Below are 19,683 nucleotides of genomic sequence, written 5' to 3'. Positions count from 1 at the left end.
GTCATGGAGGTCCTTCCTAGGAGATGCAATATTCTAAGGGTTTGAGAGGAGTTTGGTTTGTGTTTTGGGTGGGAGAAGAAAGGTTAGGAAGGAGGGGGTTTAATACTTGACCATCATTGACATAGAATTTTTTTAAAGAAAGCTTTGAAACAGCAATTGTTTAGATTAAGAGGGCTGAAACAGAAATGCTTGACAAATAGTTAATCATATTCAGAGAAAGTCTTCTTAATTCATAGTTATAAAGCAAGACTCTTTAAAGCTGTACAACACTCTGTTAGTCCTGCTAAGTGCTCTGGTTTTGTACTGTTCATTTCTATGATTCCAGTAACTCCACTTATTCTTTGGTAGAAAGTCCTGTAACTTCCTGAGCCATAAGCTGTATCATTTTCTCTATTGAAACATTCTTTGTGCGTGCCATTCCCTCATCATTACTGCAGGGTGCCATGAAATTTAACTAGAGCTTAGGTGAACCTTCAGTGAAAAGGGGGTGAATAAATTCATATTTGCCATCAGATAACAGCATTGTCATTGACAGTTGTTGCAGAGCAACTCATATATGGTATCAGATCCCATATGATGAATCGTTGGTGTGTTGAAAACCCTTTTAAGGGACCGTAGAGATCTTTAATATGTTCATGACTGTCTTTCCATTGGTTTTTCGTTGTGGTTCAGCTTCCTAATGGTGTTGTGAATTGGACAGAGCTCTCGCAACACAAACAGTTTTATTTATTTGTTTATCACAGCTGGTACAGGCAAAGGGCTCCTGCCTCTGTAGCAACACCCTGCAGGAACCATAGATCAGACTGAGGCATATAGTACCTCTCTCTCTGTCTGCCTGACAAGTTTAAGACTGAAATCAGATTTCATTTTCTGTGTGTGGAAGGTCCTTGGCTCATTTACTTAATCAGCCTATTTGGGCATACAGTTGTAAAAGCTGACATTATAACAAGTTACTTGTAAGGAGATTTACTGGAAACTCAAATATATGAAAATGCTATTTAGATTGGTAAAGAGGGTGGTTTAAAGAAATACTGTCTTTGCATGTAACTAGTCCAGACTTTTATGTTGTGCTTTCTCACGGACAAATATCTTCATTGTTCCGATTTAGATTGGTAAAGAGGGTGGTTTAAAGAAATACTGTCTTTGCATGTAACTAGTCCAGACTTTTATGTTGTGCTTTCTCACGGACAAATATCTTCATTGTTCCGATTTAGTTTTGACTGGAATGATGGCCTGTTTGATGTGACCTGGAGTGAGAATAATGAACATGTGTTGATCACTTCTAGCGGAGATGGATCTCTGCAAATCTGGGATGCAGCTAAAGCCAAAGGTCCGCTGCAAGTCTATAAAGAGCACACTCAGGAGGTAAACCAAGCAAACTCGAACAATTTAATGGACAATCTAATGTTTGAATTAGTAAAAGATTTGTATGTGGACTTATAATCAAAAGGGGGTTTCATTGTCTATTTTTTAACTTTGTTTGAGCCTGTGGTTTGAATTTATAGCTTAACATTATTTTTAATATAAAGTGAATTACCTATTGTACATATCTGTATGTACATTCATATGCTGTAGTAGGTACTGCTTAATTACATAAATTAATATATTCAGAAATAGCGTTTGTGGTTTCTTATAGGGTAGGTAGTCATTGTGTAGTATAAAAGTATTGCAGTCATTCTATGATTTTTAGAGAGCGTTATTGGATAGGTCTAAATCAGACAGCTGATGTATATGGCAGTGTTATTCTTGAAGATATAAAGTGGTACAAATTAGTCAGGTCCTTAGGACTTCTGTCATACCTGGGAACTACTTATCCTTTTCCATTCTAGCATCTGTGAGAGCCTACTCAAATAACAGTAGCCAACTATTGGGACAGCATGTATTTTTTTAGCCTTGGTTTGATATCGTTGCATTTGATTTTCTTAAAATCCCAGTTTATTTATGCAGTGCAATAGTGGTAGAGAACAATGTTATGTTCATAAATGTAATTGCATATTTTTAAAGACATTTATGCTTTAGTATATTTATCTTTCACCAAGTGATTTTTCTACCTTTTTTTTTTTTCCTCCGTGCTTTTCTTCTAACTCTCTACTCACTTCTGTCAAGTCTTTGAAGTTTAGATGCAGTCAGTTTTAGCCTGGATTATTGGTGGTTTATCTAAATGACAAATCTGAATAAAATAACGTAGTGGATATGTAGTCAATATAAAATGATGGAAGAAATCAGTTTTTTATTCACAAAGACCTCAAGATTTTTTCAGATATGAAGCACAAAGCTGAGTGACTGCAGCTACATGACAGTGTCTTCTGTACCTTATTTCTTTGTAATTTTGCTACTTTGGTTTAATACATATACTACGTAAATAAAGAATTTTAAGAGGTGAGTTTGTAGTTGTGATAAGGATTTTATGATAGTATTCAAAGGCTGATGGTAGTAACAGAAAGATGTAGGCGAAGCATAATACCAGAATTTGGGGTTTTTTTTGTCTCTGTCATTTCTTCATTGAAATTCTGTCCATAAGTTTATTTTAGTTCTGCTATGCCATCTGTTGTTTGTGAAGTAAATGTTTCTGTGTCCAAGTCTTAGTTTAGCAGGTAGCATGGGGAGATGGACGCATTCAGCCATGAGTTAGAAAGACAGTACAGAAAACATGGGCTGAGTGTTTATTGTGAGATACAAAAGGTTGTATTGATTCTTTATAAACATGCATTAAGATGATAGATCTCAGAGGGAATATACGTAATAGTTTGTGGTAGACACTGACAGACAGTGCTCTTTAAAATTATTGACTGCCTTCCTAATCCTTAATCCCTGTTTGACATTTCTAACGACAATTTTGTCACTGCATTTTATAATATTTCTAATGCAAGATTGACAGGGATCTATTTCTTGTTTTCTAAATGAGATCATTGTCTCTCTTCAAAAAGAATATGCATTTTTAATTTTAAAGTTCATCTTCATTATCAAAGGACAATGAGTTTTATTCCAGCACTAACCAACTGCCGAATCTCATGCATGAATTAGACTAATTTACTTTGGTTTTAATAAAGTCTCACTGGACTGTGAGACAATAGAATGCTTGAAATAAATTTGTCTTGTAAAGTGAGCCTGAGCATTTATTTGGAACTATTTTTTATGTTTTTACATCTTTTTTTTTTTATCATATTTTCATCTTGCCTGAGGCATTTCTTGCTGCTGTTTAGGCATAAACTAGTATTAATGTATTTTATGGTTGAAGATAAAGTACCAAAAGATTAACAACTAAGGTTTATGCTGTGTTATTAGTCTTTCCCTCCCAGTTGCTCAACACAGCTTCTGTTGAAGCATCTGTTGATTTATGTTGGATGATATCATGAAAAGGAAAGAAGAATAAAAGTGAACATTACTGGGTTCTCCACACCTCCTACTTTTTATTGTGTTCCTATTACCTGGACCTGTCACATGCCAAATAGAAAATAGCTCTTGCTTTTTCTGAGCCTGTTGTCTGTTCTGTTTGTAACTCTTGACTGAAGGAGAATTTGCCCAGGTCCTGTTGCCTCTGATGCTGCCACAGGGTGCTGGGCAGCCCCAACCATGTCTACCATATGTACACAGGTCTGTGTTACAATGTGTTCAATAGATCCATGTGCTGATAGCTTGCAAGTGAGCTGTAAGCCATACGTGCGCTTTGCCTTATCTGTGCAGTAGATCTGATACATCACAAATATGTGGGGCTTAGCTGAATTGTGTGACACAGGTGCATATGTCTCTCTGGAAAATCTTGGACATCAATATGAGAGCCAAACACTTCAACGGAGCTGACTTCATAGGGCTGTTGTGTGAAAGAGGCATACTATGTAGGGATACATTCAGGGGAATTTCCAAACAGCAACAGCTTAGGAGTTGAACACAGGTTAAGGGGGAAGGAGAGAGGCTAATGTTTGTGAGAACCTCAGGAGCCGCTTCAGAGAACCGTGATGTCTTCTGTTCTTAAAATATGAGCAGGTACTCGTGTGTCTCCTTTGTTATTATTTTAGTAGGAGGAGTAAGGTTGAAAGGGAGGATGTTTTAATGAGCTGTAATACTGTCAGTTAGCTAACAAAAGTAGAAAAGCCAAGAGGTAAAGAAATGGTTTGTAAAAACAAACAAAAGAATTACATCTCAGTTTGTTATTTGGCTTTCGTCAAGTACTGTCTTAGTGTCTTGTACATTTGGATTATAAACTCCTGAAGGAAGGGAGCTAGCACAAAATGGTGCCAGAGCGATATGCCTTTCAGTATATGGGAAGCAGGACATTGTAAAATAAAAAAGGGAAGTTGCAGATAACGCATATTGTTTTTCTGTGGGCAGTGGTTGCCTTCCACTTATGGGGAAATAAGCAAATAGATGAAAAACAGTTTATTTAAGAAGCATCTAGCATAGCTTGAAATATTTCTTCGGAAGGAAAATGCTCAGAAGTAGCTAAAAAATACCTTGATTTCCTTTCTTATACATGACACTTTCCATAGAAGACTTTGGCTTTTGCTGGATTTTTTTCCAGTCCAGCTTCTCTTTCTCTTGTCTGGCAACACAGGTCCAAAAATTTTCACCTTCAAAACAGGGTTGCTGTCATTTAATGCACAATTCCATCTATTCAAGACAAACACAGCATCTAGTATATTGACTTGCAGATTAGATCCAATGCTGTGCTAGAACTAGATTGTCTCAGCTGAAGTACAAATCCTCGGTGGTTAGTGGCCCAACTGTTGAGAGCAGTGCCACCTACTACTGGTAGGTAGTGGCCACATTTCTGAGAAGTGTTATGTAAGATCTGATTGGGTCAGGAGGTGTAGCAAATAAACTGTTTCGGCTAATATTTATCCACTTTAGCACTGAAATAGTTCATGTCCCACTGCAGCTTATTGAGCCATTTTGGTGAGAGGTAAAACTAGACAGAATAGAATGCACCGTCCATCACGTAGATAAAGACGTAGTGCATTCGAAGATGGAAGTTGTGTATGTTGTTGAGGCTTTCAGATTTGAAGATTTGAAGTAATTTGAAGAACTGCCTTAGAGCATTTGTTTTCGCTGAGGCAGCAGAGCTGAGAAATCAGCTGTGAAGGATGAAGTTAAGGTATCCTCTGTCAAGGTGGGGACCAACATTAGAATAAACTGTCAAAGAGGAAGCTTATTTCAACCGCACAGTGAAAAGCAACTTCTTCATAGCTGAAATGATTAGTTATGAGGGAAGTTGAGTTTTTAATTTTATTTTATTTGTTTGAGGATACGAATAGTAAAAAAAGAGTGTCATAGAACCTGGAAAAGATGAAGATTGGGAGTATTTTATAGCATGGATTTCTTTTGAGAATTAGATATCATAAAAAAGCATGTACTGTTAGTCAGCTAACACCTGAAAGTCAACTCCGTAGCTCTGAAGAGAGATGGCATTTACATTGCTAACAATTAGAAACTGCAGATGTTTGAGTAAAATTGGATCAGAGATAAGAAATCAATCTGAATTATGGCTTTTTACAGTGGTAGAAACTTTTAGTGATGGTGGGTATAGGTCGATTTTTGTTATAACTTCTCCCCCCCACTCCCATTTTGGCCCATTTTTACTTTTTTTTTGATACTTTTATGAGCCTATATGTACTTTAATGCCAGACTGAGATGTTAAATTCAATTTTTGTTCAGGTAAATGGCATTGTTGGCAGCTTTGTGGTGCCTGACTTGTGTAGTTTTTTAGCTGTTTATGATAGAATCTGCAAATACAAGTCTATTTCAGGAAACTTTGGCTAACTAGGGTCTCAAGCTTGTATTCTAATGCTCTTTCTAAACTAGGTTGTTATATCATTTATAGGCATATAGTGTTGACTGGAGCCAAACTAGAGGAGAGCAGCTAGTGGTGTCTGGTTCATGGGATCAAACAGCCAAGCTGGTATGTTGGTTTTTTGCTGAAGGTGAAAAATGTGATTTGTTTTGGATCTGATGGTTCTTTGTGTTAAGAAACAGCATTGATTCACTTTCCCCCTTTATTTTTACACTGAGGCTGAAATTCTGTTTAACTGAGATGTTGCTTTATCAGTGGATATCAGTTTAAGTATATAAATGTTTTTCATGATACATGGTAAAAATAAGTTCCTGTGGTCCTTTCTGTATGTATAAAGCTTTTTTTTATATATGAAACCTTTTCCTTTCTTATTGAATGTGTACCTCAACAGTTTTCTCTTTACTTTATTCAGTGGGATCCAGCTGTGGGGAAGTCATTATGCACTTTTAAAGGCCACGAAGGGGTCATTTACAGCACTATATGGTCTCCACACATCCCAGGTTGTTTTGCATCTGCCTCAGGTAAAGGGGTTCTCACAATAAAAAAAACCCTTGTATGTTATTGGATTAGTTCAGCACTTTGTCCAGTAGATGGTAGTGTGTGTCATACATAAAAACAGAAGAAGGAAAGATAAACTTATTGCTGCAGCTGGATTTGTAAATTCTGTTGCAATCTGTAAATCATCCTCTTGGCCGTTTATACAGGGATCAGCAGTTTTCTAGCAGTCACTTCAGTGACCTTGTGGCAATTTTTTCTGTTATTTTATGTAGCTGTCTTCTATTCACCTCACTCTTCTTGTTGACAACTAAATCATATTCTATGCTTTATTTTGTCTTCTGGTTTATGTTTTTGTTCAAATTATCTCAAGTGTCAGTAGACTGTTAGCTCTGTGAGAAACATAATTCCCGTTGAACTGTTCTGTGTGCTGCTGTACGTCTCTGTGCCTTGTTCTTTGGGAAAGGTAATCATCAATTTTACTTTTCTGCTTTGTCCAGTGCTATGAAGCTTGCTAGTCAATTCAGTCATAATTGAGTTGGGTGTACCTAGAGGCAAAGAGACTGTATGGTGAGATGACAGTGTTTTCCAAGCACTGCTCCTGCTCCAGAGGCACAAGAAGAGCTCTGGAGTGAGACCTGGAGCCTGACCGTGGACTAACTGGGCGAGGGGTGCTGTGAGCCACAGAGTTTGCTTGGGAAATAGAGGGGCAGTAAGATGCTGCCTTAATACAGATATCGGTAGGTTAACTCCAGTGGCTTAAATTTCTCTAGTTTCAAGTCTGTTTTACTTCTGTACTGATTTAAATAGAAATTGTTTAGCTCTTATATCAAGAGGGTAAGCAAGTATAAATATGTTTTCCTGTTACTGAAATTAAAGCGAGACACTGAGTACACACAGATACTGGTCTTCCCTATTCCATGGGAAGTTTGATGAAAATGTACACATGGCTTTCATAAAATTTCAGTCTGGCTGTCTCCATCTGACTTTGCTTGCGGAGTTGTACTAGGATGACTAGCAAGTTACATGTATGTCTTCTAACGTAGCAGTGCTTGGAAGCCAGGTGCTGCTGTACAGATACTTCCAACTTATTTGAAGATTCATTGAGGTAACACTTAGTGAGGTACCTATCTAATAGGATGTAGAGAAATTTACAGGATCAAATCCTGTATGCTGTATGAACAGTTCTACTGAAATGCAGCTATATACTACAGAAGGCTAGCTAAGTACCGTTTGGTCAAAGGTAAGTGGGGGAAACAGTGCTTAGTGTTTTTTGCAAATTCTAGGGGATGCCATGATCTTTTTAAAGACCTGCTCAGAAGCCTCCCCTCCATGGCAGTCTTACTCATAGAAAATTTTTGACATTCTAGATGAACAAAAGGGCTTTACTGATCCACCTAGTTGTTTCAAATTTGATTCTCTAGGCCATCCAGCCAAACTCTCTTCTAATACATTGACACTTGAACAATTTTAGGAAACATTGATTGTTAGATGCTGTGTGTGGTGGTACTTAAATTGGGTACAGCAACATACAGTTGATCTGTTCTTTGAGTGACTCAGTGGGTGCAGCTGTTGTTTTAGTCAGAACTTCCACTAAAGAGCTGCTATTCTTTTGTGAATTTTACTTTGACTCTTGAAAGGGCCTAACATATACTGCTGGATCTTGAAGCTAATTGCGGTCAGTTTTCAGTAATTGATGACTCTATAGTATATTATAGGAAAAACAACATGCACAAAAGACACAGTATTTTTCTTCTGTAAGTACTACTCAGGTGTGAAATAAAATCTTATAGTGTAGTGCTAGGTGTAGAATCATTAGGTAAGAGAAAATGATGTCTTCAAAATGATGGTGAACTTTCTTACGGTTTCTGAAATAAAGCATCTAGTGTGCTGCTAAACGAAATAACTTTGAACCAAAGATCTTGCATAGAAATCATGACATAGGTATGTGGAAAAGATTTCTTTGTTTGCTTTTGGTTTTAGTTTACATTGGAATTTTCCTGTGGTTTGATTAAATTACTTCACTATAGAAGATACGTATTGGGAGTTTTTTCTTTGGTCAGCAGGGTTGCGGGTAGTAGAAGTACTCATGACCCTCTAGCTCTGGGTATAAATGCCATTTGCTTATTGTAAGAAAGGCATATCACACTGTTTATGTTCAGAGAGCAACTTCACTGTTTAGTGTTTAGTGGCATTCTACTGTCAGTCAAGATATATGATGAAAGTCAAGTGGAACTGTTCAGGGAGCTGGACCTCCTCATTTGAAACTTGCTATGATCCACGCACTTTATAAGGATGACAGAAAATTATGTGACAGAAGGCTTAATTTCACTGATGACTGATCTTCTATTGAGCTAAAGTTGGAGCTGGAGAAAAACTGCAATCTCAACTCGATAGTACTCTGCAGAATTTCCAGCTTTTCCCTTCTTTGATACACTTGCTGGAAGCGTTGACCTGAAGTTTTGTGGTCTCTTCTTTGCAACTTTGTGTTGTCTTGAAAATTAGTAGCTGAAAATGTGTCCGGAGGGAAACTTTTTGAAGGGTATCGTTGAAGGATATTGAAACATTCTCTTTTTGAAGGAGACAGCGTTGTTCTAGGATTGTGGTGTCTTCATGTGTATTCTTTCTCCCTTGCCCCTCCTGTCCCCTTTCTCTCATCCCACCTCGCACATACCCACTCACAACCACGTACTTAGTCATATCTTAATAGTATATCGTCTTAGCAATTCAGACCAGAAATGAACTATTTTCATGTTGCAGCATCTCCATCTTGCGTCTGTCAGTAAAATAAGTTAGGTATGTTGTTAACTATAGATTGGAAGAAATGTTGGTCTCAAAATGCTTCTGATTTAAGTAAAGCAATGCACTTTTAAAATTTTTTTTCTTTTTATTTTAAAGAAAATAAGCAAGAGGGAAGGAGGTTTAGGAACCTTTTGCATGCCTCACCTCTGCCCTTTTTCTGCCTTTATTTGAATCCACATAAATGCCAGCAGAAGTTTAATTTCTACTTAACTGATTAGTTTTGAACACTGAAAACAGAAAACAAGGCACAACTGTTAGCCACAGTAAAATAGCTGCTCAGAAGGACTGTTACGTGCCTAGATAACTTTTCCCTGATGCTAATAAGGTTAAATCTTTGCTTTTGGAATATGACTTTTTTTCAAACTGTTACGAGACTAGAAAAAGAATATGAGTGAAGAAAATGAGAAACTTAAGACTGCAATATAAAGCAGTTCAAAAAGAATTTGATACTAAGTGTGGTTATTTTGCTTCATTAAGGCTCCGATCAGAATACATACAGGAAAACTAAGTTTGTCTGCAGTGGACAATAAAATGCAATTGAATTACAGAAGATAAATATGTCTGATGCTTCAGTTAAATTAGCTTTTATTCAGCATCTAATACACTTCCATTTAACATTTCCAGGGATGTGTGAGGTACTTTATAATGCTATTGTCTTCATGTGCAATCACTTGTAGTCTCAAAAAGTAAGTAAATGGCTTATCTCTTTTTGTTTGGAATTAGGAGTTAATAGTGACAGAACAAACTGTTAATTCTGTATGTGTAAATAACTGCTGTTGTGATGTCAGTAACAATTTCTGAGCTGATAAGATAAGCGGGATGTTCATCTGTACGTGGGGCACCAAACCAGAGCCCTGGTAAATGTCTGCCTTTCACTGAAAAAACAGTGATATGGAAAATGTCATTAAAGAAGTGACATAAATGTTTAACAGCATCTTCATGGCTAAAAGGGTTTAATGAGTCATTGTGTCATTTGCCCAGAAGGTATCTTGGTTGGGGTTTTTGGGTTTTTTTTTCACCCAGAGAGCAAATTGGTGAGAAGCACATAAAGAAAGTGCTAAATGCATGCAACATTAGTATATAGTCAAACATAAATCTGTTCTACTAAATGATTCTCCATAACTGCAGAGCAATAGGCCCTGCAAGCAGGGTGGTTTATAAAGAAAAGTACCAACTGCTTTTATTGCCCTTTAAATTTAAGAGTGGGAAATAATTAATGAGTACCATTTTACCCTTGTCTGCCTAACAGTAGTATTCTTTGATACAGGTACGACACTTGCAATAGGATTTGGCAAAGCTCAGATTTAGAATGACTGGTAGCTTTTATCTTAGCTACTGGGACCTCAGTTTTAATGCTGTGTTCATTTTTAAATCATTACTGCACTCCTTAAGTTTACTGATCTTAAGCATCTTAAATCATGAATAAGGGAAAGAATTGTTTCTTAAACCTTCAAGATAATGTCTGTATTCATCATTATTTAGATCAATTAATTGTATTCTTTACTCAAAGACTTATTTTTCAGAATGAAAGCCCAAGGTGAAAAATGTTGTCGTACCACAACAAGGTGTGATCATTTCTGAGAAATTTTCATTATGTTGACAGAAGTGTTGGGGAACTGTAGCTTTGCTGACTTACAAATAAACTTGTAAATCCCACCTACACTCTTTGTAAACCCTTGCATTTGGTGCTCGACTTTAAGGTTAAAATTAAAAGATACTGTTTATCTCATATTCTGTTTTATTGCCAGCCCTGACATAGTGAGTTGCCTCTTAAAAAGTTTGTTTTCTTGGCTACTGGTCTCTTAGTGACAAATGTGTGTGGTTAAGGGCTTGTCAAGCTGTAGTTTCATAAATCAGTCTACCATGTAGACTTTGCACACCTTTCTGTGTTTAGTATCCAAATTGTGAAAGAAAACTAAAACCAAATTATTTTGCATGAAAGAATGAGCTGGGGAAGATGTACATCTACTAAGAGGATGGTTACTGAATTAGCTGGAGAGGAATAGCCTTGAGTGCAGCTCCTCAATAAAGAGGTGTTTTCCATGTATAAGTTCCTCGACCAAATTTGGGGCTGTCAGGTCTTTGACTTCAACTTTCTGAAGCTTCAGCTCTACATTTCTGCTTCAGAAGTAGCACAGGGCAAAACGACGAGCTGTTGGGGAGTGGGGCTTGCAGACAAGTGATTCCAAAGATGTTTGTGTTTGTTCAGGTTCCTAAAAAAAAATGAAGGAAATAATCTTCTGTTCTGCTATGGCAGTGGTTTGTCATGAGATCCAAATACTAGAGGTTTATATTCCATTAGTCTGTGTGTGGTGTGTGTCCACTATTGCTTCTTATGGATTTTTTCCTGGTTATTTGCTTGTTGAATGTGCTAGAAGAAGTGTGTCATCATGAAGAAGGTTCAAGGATTTGCAAAACTTAGTCATTTTTGGAATCTAAATCCTTGAGGGATGAAAGAATGAGAGGCTTCAACTTACTGCATGGTACAAATCAAGTGTCTAGAGAGAAAACTGACTACAGAGTTACCGTGTTTTGTTGCAGTTTGGCTAAACTGCAGTTTATGCTAGAAGCTATTAAAAATATAATTTACTTGCTTGCTTTGTTGTGTCCAATCTATGTAATGAAGTGAGGTGGGTGTTTCATTTGCAGTCTGTTGCTTCAAGACATACCAGCACAGTATTGAATCCATCCAAGTCTTGTGTTCTTTAAGCTTTACTAAATCAACCTCTAATGTGCAAGCTGAAATATTTTTCAGGAAATGAGTTTGTCCCTCAATTTATAGTGTGTGCTGACCATAGTGAAGTATTGTGTGCAACACATCCTAGAGTAGAAATCACTTTCAGGTTATAATATTTTATATTAGAATCTCATTGTAAAGTAATGGTTAGTATTGAGAAGAATGCAGTAACAAGTTTTTTACAGTGAATTAATATGTTTTGGGTCATTTGGGTTAGAGTTATGTATCTAGCCAATATTGCCATTTGCTAAAGAATGGTTTAATAACAAGTCATAAATGAGGTCAACTTTGAAATAAAAAATTTGTCCCAAGATTTGTGTTTATCATCTTGGAAAACACTGAAATAAAAGCTTTTTTTAAAAACAATTTACTCTTTTCAGAGAAAGACTCTGTTGAGGTCTTCTCTGAAATAACTTAAAGCTCTTTTGATTTTTAGCTTTACAGCATTTTGTATCAGACCAAAAAATTACCAGTTGGAAAGTATGTTTCCACTCTTAATTATGTTTACTTGATATCTGGGCTATTCTACATGGAAATAGATTTTGGGCATTCAGAAGAGTCCTGTTGGATGATTTAAATCAAGCTGTTATTTGTGTCACCCTATTTTTGTCTCTTTGTATGGAATCTCATTAGCTTTCTTAATCATGTTCTATGTTCACTTATGCTATCTATGATAGAAACGGACAGCATGATCATTTTAACATGCCTAAAAAGATTGGTTTTGAGAGTCATGAGATTTGTGTTCTGCTCTTTATTCTCCCACAGATTTTCTATGGGATTCTGGCTAAATAATGTAATCTGGTTTAGTATTTAAAAAATACATACAAGTAAGCAAGTAATGTTAACTTTTAATCATTCAATGGCACTGCAGAAGTACTTACATTAATTGAGATTTCTTTGATGTTACACCATATATGCCAATATTTGTGTGTCTCATGCTGAATTATTTTCCTAAGTAAATTAGAGATACATTATTTGGTTTTGTTTTTGTTTTTTTTCTCTTGATGAGAGAACAGTGTCAGAAAATCAGATTTCTTGCTTTAGAACTTAAAAACCAGATTCATCTTTTTAAGTAGAACTTCAAGCTAACAGTACTTTGGTTCTTGAAAAACATTGTGTCTGTCCTGGTTAGAATCCTTTTTGCCTTCAGATAGTGTTTAAGGTTTCTTGGATTTTTATTAATCTCCCAAATACTTAGCTATTTTTTAGAGTTGATGTTGTACCTCTGCAGTGTCTGGCAATGATTGCCTAGCTGATTTTTGTCACAGGATTTAGGAGATTATGATTTATGGATTTGAGTAAAATATATCTATGAGTAAAACACCAGCATAAAACCTACGTGAAATTTAAATCTTAAATAAACCGTATCTTTTCACTATCATACATTGTTGTTCACATTAGCAGTCTTTATCCCATGTATGGGCATGATGTACTTGTAGATTAGCATCTCTTTCAAAAATTTTGAATAGATGAGTATATATTGTGTAGTTCTAATGATTAGTCCAAGATTTCACAAATATTCATTAAAATGAAAGAAAGCAAGTACAATATACAAACAAATCTCAAATCATAATTATCTAACAGACCAGCAAAAATCTGTTACCATAGAGAAATTGCTTATTACAAAAATAGAAATATTTTGTGGGGGAAATGTTGGCCACTTTTGTGGTTGCTTACTTTGGGATGCCAACTGGAAGTGGCTGTTAGTGATTATGATTGTACTAGGGGTGCTTTACTTGTACTTTTTATTATCCTACTTCTGATTTACCATATGGAAGAAATGCATCCTTTGTAATGCAGATTTGAAGGAATCATGGAAATTCCAAATTTTTTAACAGCAATTTTTGTTGAAATGAAATGTAAAAAAAATAAATGTATATATATATATGTTGTGAGGTCATGGAAAGATGTTTGAGGTTAAAAAAAAAAGTTTGTTAAAATGTGTAATGTGTCAGGATTACACTGTTTATGGGCTTTTTTTTCCTTTAGTAATCTGATTCTCCTAATTACAGCTTAAATGGAAAAATTGGATTTGCCTTTGGCTTTAATTCAGTCTGTTCTATTCACAGGAAGGTTCGCTTGCATGTTACTCCATTAAAAACATTTCACAAATAGTGCCAGCCAGAATTAATAACGGCTAAGTCTAGCATTTTCAAAGAAATGAGGGGAAAAAAAAAAAAAGAAAGGGAAAATAACTCTTATACTCGTGCATCAGCATTTTCTATTAAAAAAGAAATAATTGGGGCAATTGTATACTTAGTGTCAAAATTGTTATTGGCTGAGTAACTTACTTTTCCAAATGTTTTTGGCCCTCATAATGCTGCTGTGGCCCATCTCTGTAGCAGTTCATTCTAGTTCGCCTGCATTTATATATTTATTTGCTTGGGAAAAATGATCCTGTCTGCAGTGAAATATGTGTTTCCCCTTCAAATCTGTGTTATCTGATTAAATTAAAATGAAAGCTTTTTAAGAAGTCTATTATAATATCTCTGAAAGACTTAAGACTCAAACTGAAATCTGTACTCTGCAGGCAAGCAGATTAGCAAGACTAATGGTGGGTGGATGGGTATACTACCTTTTTATTTTGCCAAGACCCTGCTGGTCATGTTTCTTCCTCTCCATATGCTGCCCTGTTTTTAAAAGCACTGTAGTGATGTTTGGGGCTTCAGCTGACTGCAGGGTGCCATTGCCAGGAGTGCTGTACATATACTGGGCAGCAGTCTTGCTCTTGACAGTATTAAAATAGGTGAAGGGAGTGAAAATAGTGAGAAATCATGTTTTGTGCCCACGTTAAAGGTAGGGAATTTATCCGCCAAGCCATCAGAACAAAGCTTCCCGTGATCTGTGTAGTACCACAGTCATAAGGCCAGTCTTGTGTCACGTAGTGGAGCCAAGCTCTCTCTAGCTTCATTTTTGTATTCACACTTTCCAAACGTTTTATGTCTTCTTGTAAAGTCTACAGGGTCTGGTAGTTCGTGCAATAGGGATATTGTTGTTGTGGCTTTAGGGATGGTTTTCTTTGAACTGCAGCCAGTTTCTTGAAAAGAGCTATGATTTTGTGTGCCCAGCTGTATATTTTAAGGCCAGTGACCAACTGGGCACTAAAACCATCAAAATGCTTGTAATCTAAAGAGCATAAAAAACATAATTATTGATGATAACCAATTTGAGGTTTTCCAGAAGTGTTTCTGGTAAGGAAACATTAGTAATTTCTTCAGTAGGAAGGTTAAACAGTGGGTTTTTTTTTTTTAATTTAGGTAGTATTGATACATGCTTTCTGTAGAAATCACGGGTGTTTGGATACAGCTTCTAGTGATTTCATTTGGCTCTTGAACGGACACAGGCATAATAATGAATTCTAATTAATTTTTCTCTCTCTGTAAACAAATAAGCTGGAGGATCCATTTGTCCTGATGCAAAGCTAAATATTCAGGGTTAATGAGAGAATGACAGTTAAAAATGAAAAGCATGATTGTCTTGTCAGCTGATGCAGTTTTCCATGTCTTTGTAAGTTGTTAGGAACTGAATTTGTAAGAAGGGTATACACAAATACTGAAGATCTTTGAGGATAGAAGACAGTTTATGGCTGGAGGTAAAGAGAGAGGCTCGGGTGATTCCCAGCTCTGAAGTTAAGCTGGACTCCCTTTGCTTTCTGAAGACCTCTGCATGTGTGTGTGCTCTGAGGTTAAAGCAGACGTTGCCTTTAGTATGTGTTACAGCAGACTGACTTTACCTTCCAATATTTCAATAAATGGGAGTAACTATGCAGGTTTTGCACATGACAAGTACAGGTAATGAGAATTAGATTTTCCTTTCATTGAAAGAATCTGGAGTTAAGTTATATTTTAAATACTGTTCACTTTTCTGCATGCCAAAAGCATGTGTCTATGTACTTTTTCTCAGCTGGCTCGCAGAGAAAGTATTTTCATGATTTGGTCTTCTAAGTCCATTTTTAAATGGACCTTAAGCTCCTAGTTTAATTAAATGTTATTTAATTATTTTACCCCATATCCTTTTTGTTTGTTTCTTTTTTTTTCTAATGAAAGAGCAATAATAAGTTCTGATTCCTTTTGTACATCAGTCTGACCGCTGTGTCTATAATGTGCTTGCTTTATTTAGCGTGAGTATCCTCATACAATAGTTTGTATTTTATACAGCTAAGAAACAGTTGTCTACTAAGTACCAGTAGATTAACTGTATCTCATAACTGATTCAACAATGTTGAATCAATTTCTCTTTGTTTCAGGTGATCAGACTTTAAGAATTTGGGATGTGAAAGCCCCAGGAGTCAAACTTGTGATACCGGCCCACCAGGCTGAGATCTTGAGCTGTGACTGGTGCAAATATGATGAGGTAAAAACCTGTTCATCCAACTGTTTTGCTAATTGAACCACTCTCATTAAATAGCGGGGTTTTTTTTACTGCAACATTAATGCATCTTCTCTTTATGAAAACATGTCTAGTTGCTTTTTTGCTCTCATTCACTACTACATCTTCAGAAGAGCATTGTTCCAACACATGGACAGCCCAGGTACATCAGAGGTTTTGCTTATTCTTTTGCATAGTGGACAGAATAGTCCATAGTGGAGAAACAGTTTGTATTTCTCTGTTCTCTTTAATTTACACACTGGAGACGTCATTTATGATTTATTCAGCTGTATTGTTTGATTTATATAACTGTTGTAGCCAACACATGCATCACTGCAATTTAATAATTAAATTGTCCTGATATATCTGTGTTTCATCAAATCATCAGAACTTGCTGGTAACTGGTGCAGTTGACTGTAGCTTGAAAGGCTGGGATTTGCGGAACATCCGGCAACCAGTGTTCATCTTGCTTGGTCATACCTATGCTATCAGAAGAGTAAAAGTAAGTTGTACTTTATTCCCCATTGAACACCACTGAATTGTTACACAAATTTTCCTGTAAAGCAGTAAGATTTTATATTACCTAATAACTATGAAAAAAACAACAGGTGTTGAAGACTTTAGGTGATGACGTTACTGTTCTTGGAAACCTTCAGTTTAGCACTGTAAAACATTTTGATGTTCAGCAGGTTGCTGGGATTTCAAAGTAAATGACATCTTCAGAGTCAATATATTTCCATGAGGAGTGTTCGAGAGCTTGAGAGAGGGTTGGGAGGTTTACTTCAGCTAAGTTATATGGGAAATTTGCGATAGAGAAAATGCTTTCCCTTATTTGTTTGTTGGTTTGTTTTTTTTAATGGTGCTGTGCCTTTTTCTTTCTATACAAAGGGTCAATATTCACATAAGGCAAGATATAGAACTCGTGAATATATATTTTTGTGTGTACAAAGAAAATGTTAATATGTTCAAACACATTTTGAAACTTCATGCACAAAAGGCTACAGATTGGATCTGTGTCTACTAGATACCCATCGATAGGAATTTGTTCTAGATGCATGATAACATTTTTTTTTCATATCAGTCAGTGTTTATTTTTTTTTATATTAGTCAGATAATACCTAATCTTTTTAAAGCCTTTCAGGAATGGATATGTTTATTAATATTTTCTAGGAAGTCTGAACTGGCAGAAGAAAATTATCCTGGGTCAGTATTTTGCTTCATGAGCCCTTGGAGTTTTTAATGTGTTTCTAACAATTTTGAAAGTTACTGTGCTTAGGCTGTAATTTGTCAGAAAAGGGTGTGACTCGGGGAGTGATTCCATATCACAAATCCTATTTGTGGCCAGGAAAACTCCTGCTCCTCCTTATCCCAGCTACCCTTGCCTGCTATCCCCACTGGTGGTGGCTGTAGAGTCATGCTTTTGCATAGGCAGGCATGTCATCAGGTTCATGGATAGCAGCTGGTCGCTAAACAGATACTGGAAGAGATTTTCTTAAAATGCCTTGAAATGGTTATTAGCAGTTGGCCAGCAGTAGAACTTTCTTTGCACCAACCCCTCAGATCAGTTCACTAAATGGCTTTAAGGAGATGGTGGGGAGGCTGCATATGCTTACATAGGCAAAGGAGAGGTATGTGAGTACATGACTTCTGTTCCATCTTAGCAGGCTTTTATAGCTTCCATTTCAAGATAGACATGGTCCTTGTGGACATAAGATATGAGAATGTGGGCCAGCACTTGGCGTTGGTGCAGCTTATCTATGCTTGTGTGGTATAACTCACCAGTCACACTAAATGGAGAGAGAAGCCAGAATGCTACCTAAATAGAGGCAGCTGTCTCACTGATGTCCCTTCCCCTACATTGTGCTGACACTAGCAATTATAAAGCTTTGCAGTAAGCTGGCTCAGCTGATTACTCTGACTGAAAATCCTGTCCCTAAAAGTGACTAGTTTCTGTCTGGATCGCTAAGCTGTCTCAATTTGTCACTCAACCACACAATTGCAAGCCCTGACACAAAGGACGGGGACAAGAGCACACAGCCTGAAATGGAAAGCAAAGAGAAGGACGAGTCTTGGCAGCAATGCACTCTTAAATGAGCTTAAACCAACCATGAAATCACACTCTTCAGTTTTCTGTCTTTTGTATTCTGTTCACTTATTCAGGGTTGTGTTGACTCTCAAATCTGAGGCTGGCAAGAAATTCTACACAACACAATACTGTCAGGATTCCCGCAGATTTCTTGTGGTCTTTTACTGCAGTACCAGACACTGAGGTTGTCTGGAGCCCTGTTCCAGAGATTTTGACATTGGTGCATTTGACTGTCTCATATTCTTAGCTGGCTTCAATCTCTTATGCTGAAATGTAGTTACAGTTTTTGAGTTTACCTAAAAAGATATTTGGATCTGTGAAATATTGGGGGTCAGGCTGGATGACATGTTGGTCTCTTCTGTCTATATACAACTCTTCAGATTCTGAAACTGTAGTATCATACAGTTAAGAAGAACAGAATTACACAAAATCTTTCAATTTATATGTGTAGCACTCTGCTAAGTATTTTGATAAATTTTGCGTAGATAAGTTTCTAGGATACTTAAGGTTAATGACAAAGCTTCTCAGCTTTGAAAAAATGTTTTTGTTTCATTGGAAACTATGTGGACAAAGATACAAAGGGGGACATGTGGGAAATGTGCCATTGGTTTTTGCTGCACATCAGACTTCTTCCCCATTTATATTCCTGAGGTGCAGAAGAAAAAGATGTTTAGTTGTGACTGTTTTTTTTTCTCCAGAAAAATTGTTGGAAATTTGGGGAGGTTAAAGTTCAAGCACGTACATCCCTCAATTCTGCTACAGTAAGGAGAACTCAGTCAGCAGAGTTCAGCAGGCAACAACATACACTGCTCTCTTGGCAACTTGGGCAGTTGTGGCAATAGCCCGGTTTTAACTTTTGACTTTGTAGTAGCCGTGAATAATATTGGAAGTCTTGCAGGAAGAATCTTACCAATGAACCATGATGTGGGGGACCTGCATTTCAGACTGAAGTTACGTCAATGGCTTGTGTATTTCCTGTTGAGAAATACAGACCTTAAAATAGTTGGAAACTGAGGGTTGCCAAAAAGCTGGAGCTGAGGTGGACAAATTTTGCGTAACTGCATCCATGTTGCTGCAGTTCTTAGACCTCTCTGCAAGAGTCTGTAGAATAATGTGTCCCATAAAATACCCTGCAGGAGAGGGGGAAATTATGAAGTGACATTATACTCCCTTCAGTTTTTCAACTTACCACCAATTTTCTTATTTCTGTAAATAATTATAAAATTTTAGGACATGGAATTGATGACAGTAATATATCTTACATTCTCTACAGTACGGCACAATTTTTCTCTCTCATAAAATAATGAACTGGTCACATAGCTTTTCTGAAACTTGCTTTATGTAATGAGATGATACTCAGCTTGTCAACCAAAAGCAGAATTTAATCACTTTTTATATGACTTTCTT

The 19,683-nt window shown here is 36.6% G+C and overlaps 1 protein-coding gene across 2 annotated transcripts in view; it reads left to right on the top strand.

The window, feature by feature from the left end:
- PEX7 (peroxisomal biogenesis factor 7) overlaps nucleotides 1–19,683 on the top strand; it is a 47,788-nt gene that overhangs the window by 2,489 nt on the left and 25,616 nt on the right. For both annotated transcript variants that reach the window (XM_063329503.1, XM_063329505.1), the window contains exons 3-7: nucleotides 1,215–1,365; nucleotides 5,819–5,896; nucleotides 6,201–6,309; nucleotides 16,069–16,175; nucleotides 16,579–16,692. In XM_063329503.1, the coding sequence (XP_063185573.1) occupies nucleotides 1,215–1,365; nucleotides 5,819–5,896; nucleotides 6,201–6,309; nucleotides 16,069–16,175; nucleotides 16,579–16,692 (559 nt within the window). The remainder of the gene's footprint in view (nucleotides 1–1,214; nucleotides 1,366–5,818; nucleotides 5,897–6,200; nucleotides 6,310–16,068; nucleotides 16,176–16,578; nucleotides 16,693–19,683) is intronic.

Source organism: Chroicocephalus ridibundus, chromosome 3, assembly GCF_963924245.1.
Source record: "Chroicocephalus ridibundus chromosome 3, bChrRid1.1, whole genome shotgun sequence".
In the NCBI taxonomy this organism is placed as follows: domain Eukaryota; kingdom Metazoa; phylum Chordata; class Aves; order Charadriiformes; family Laridae; genus Chroicocephalus; species Chroicocephalus ridibundus.
This window is presented reverse-complemented; position numbering and strand designations above follow the sequence as displayed.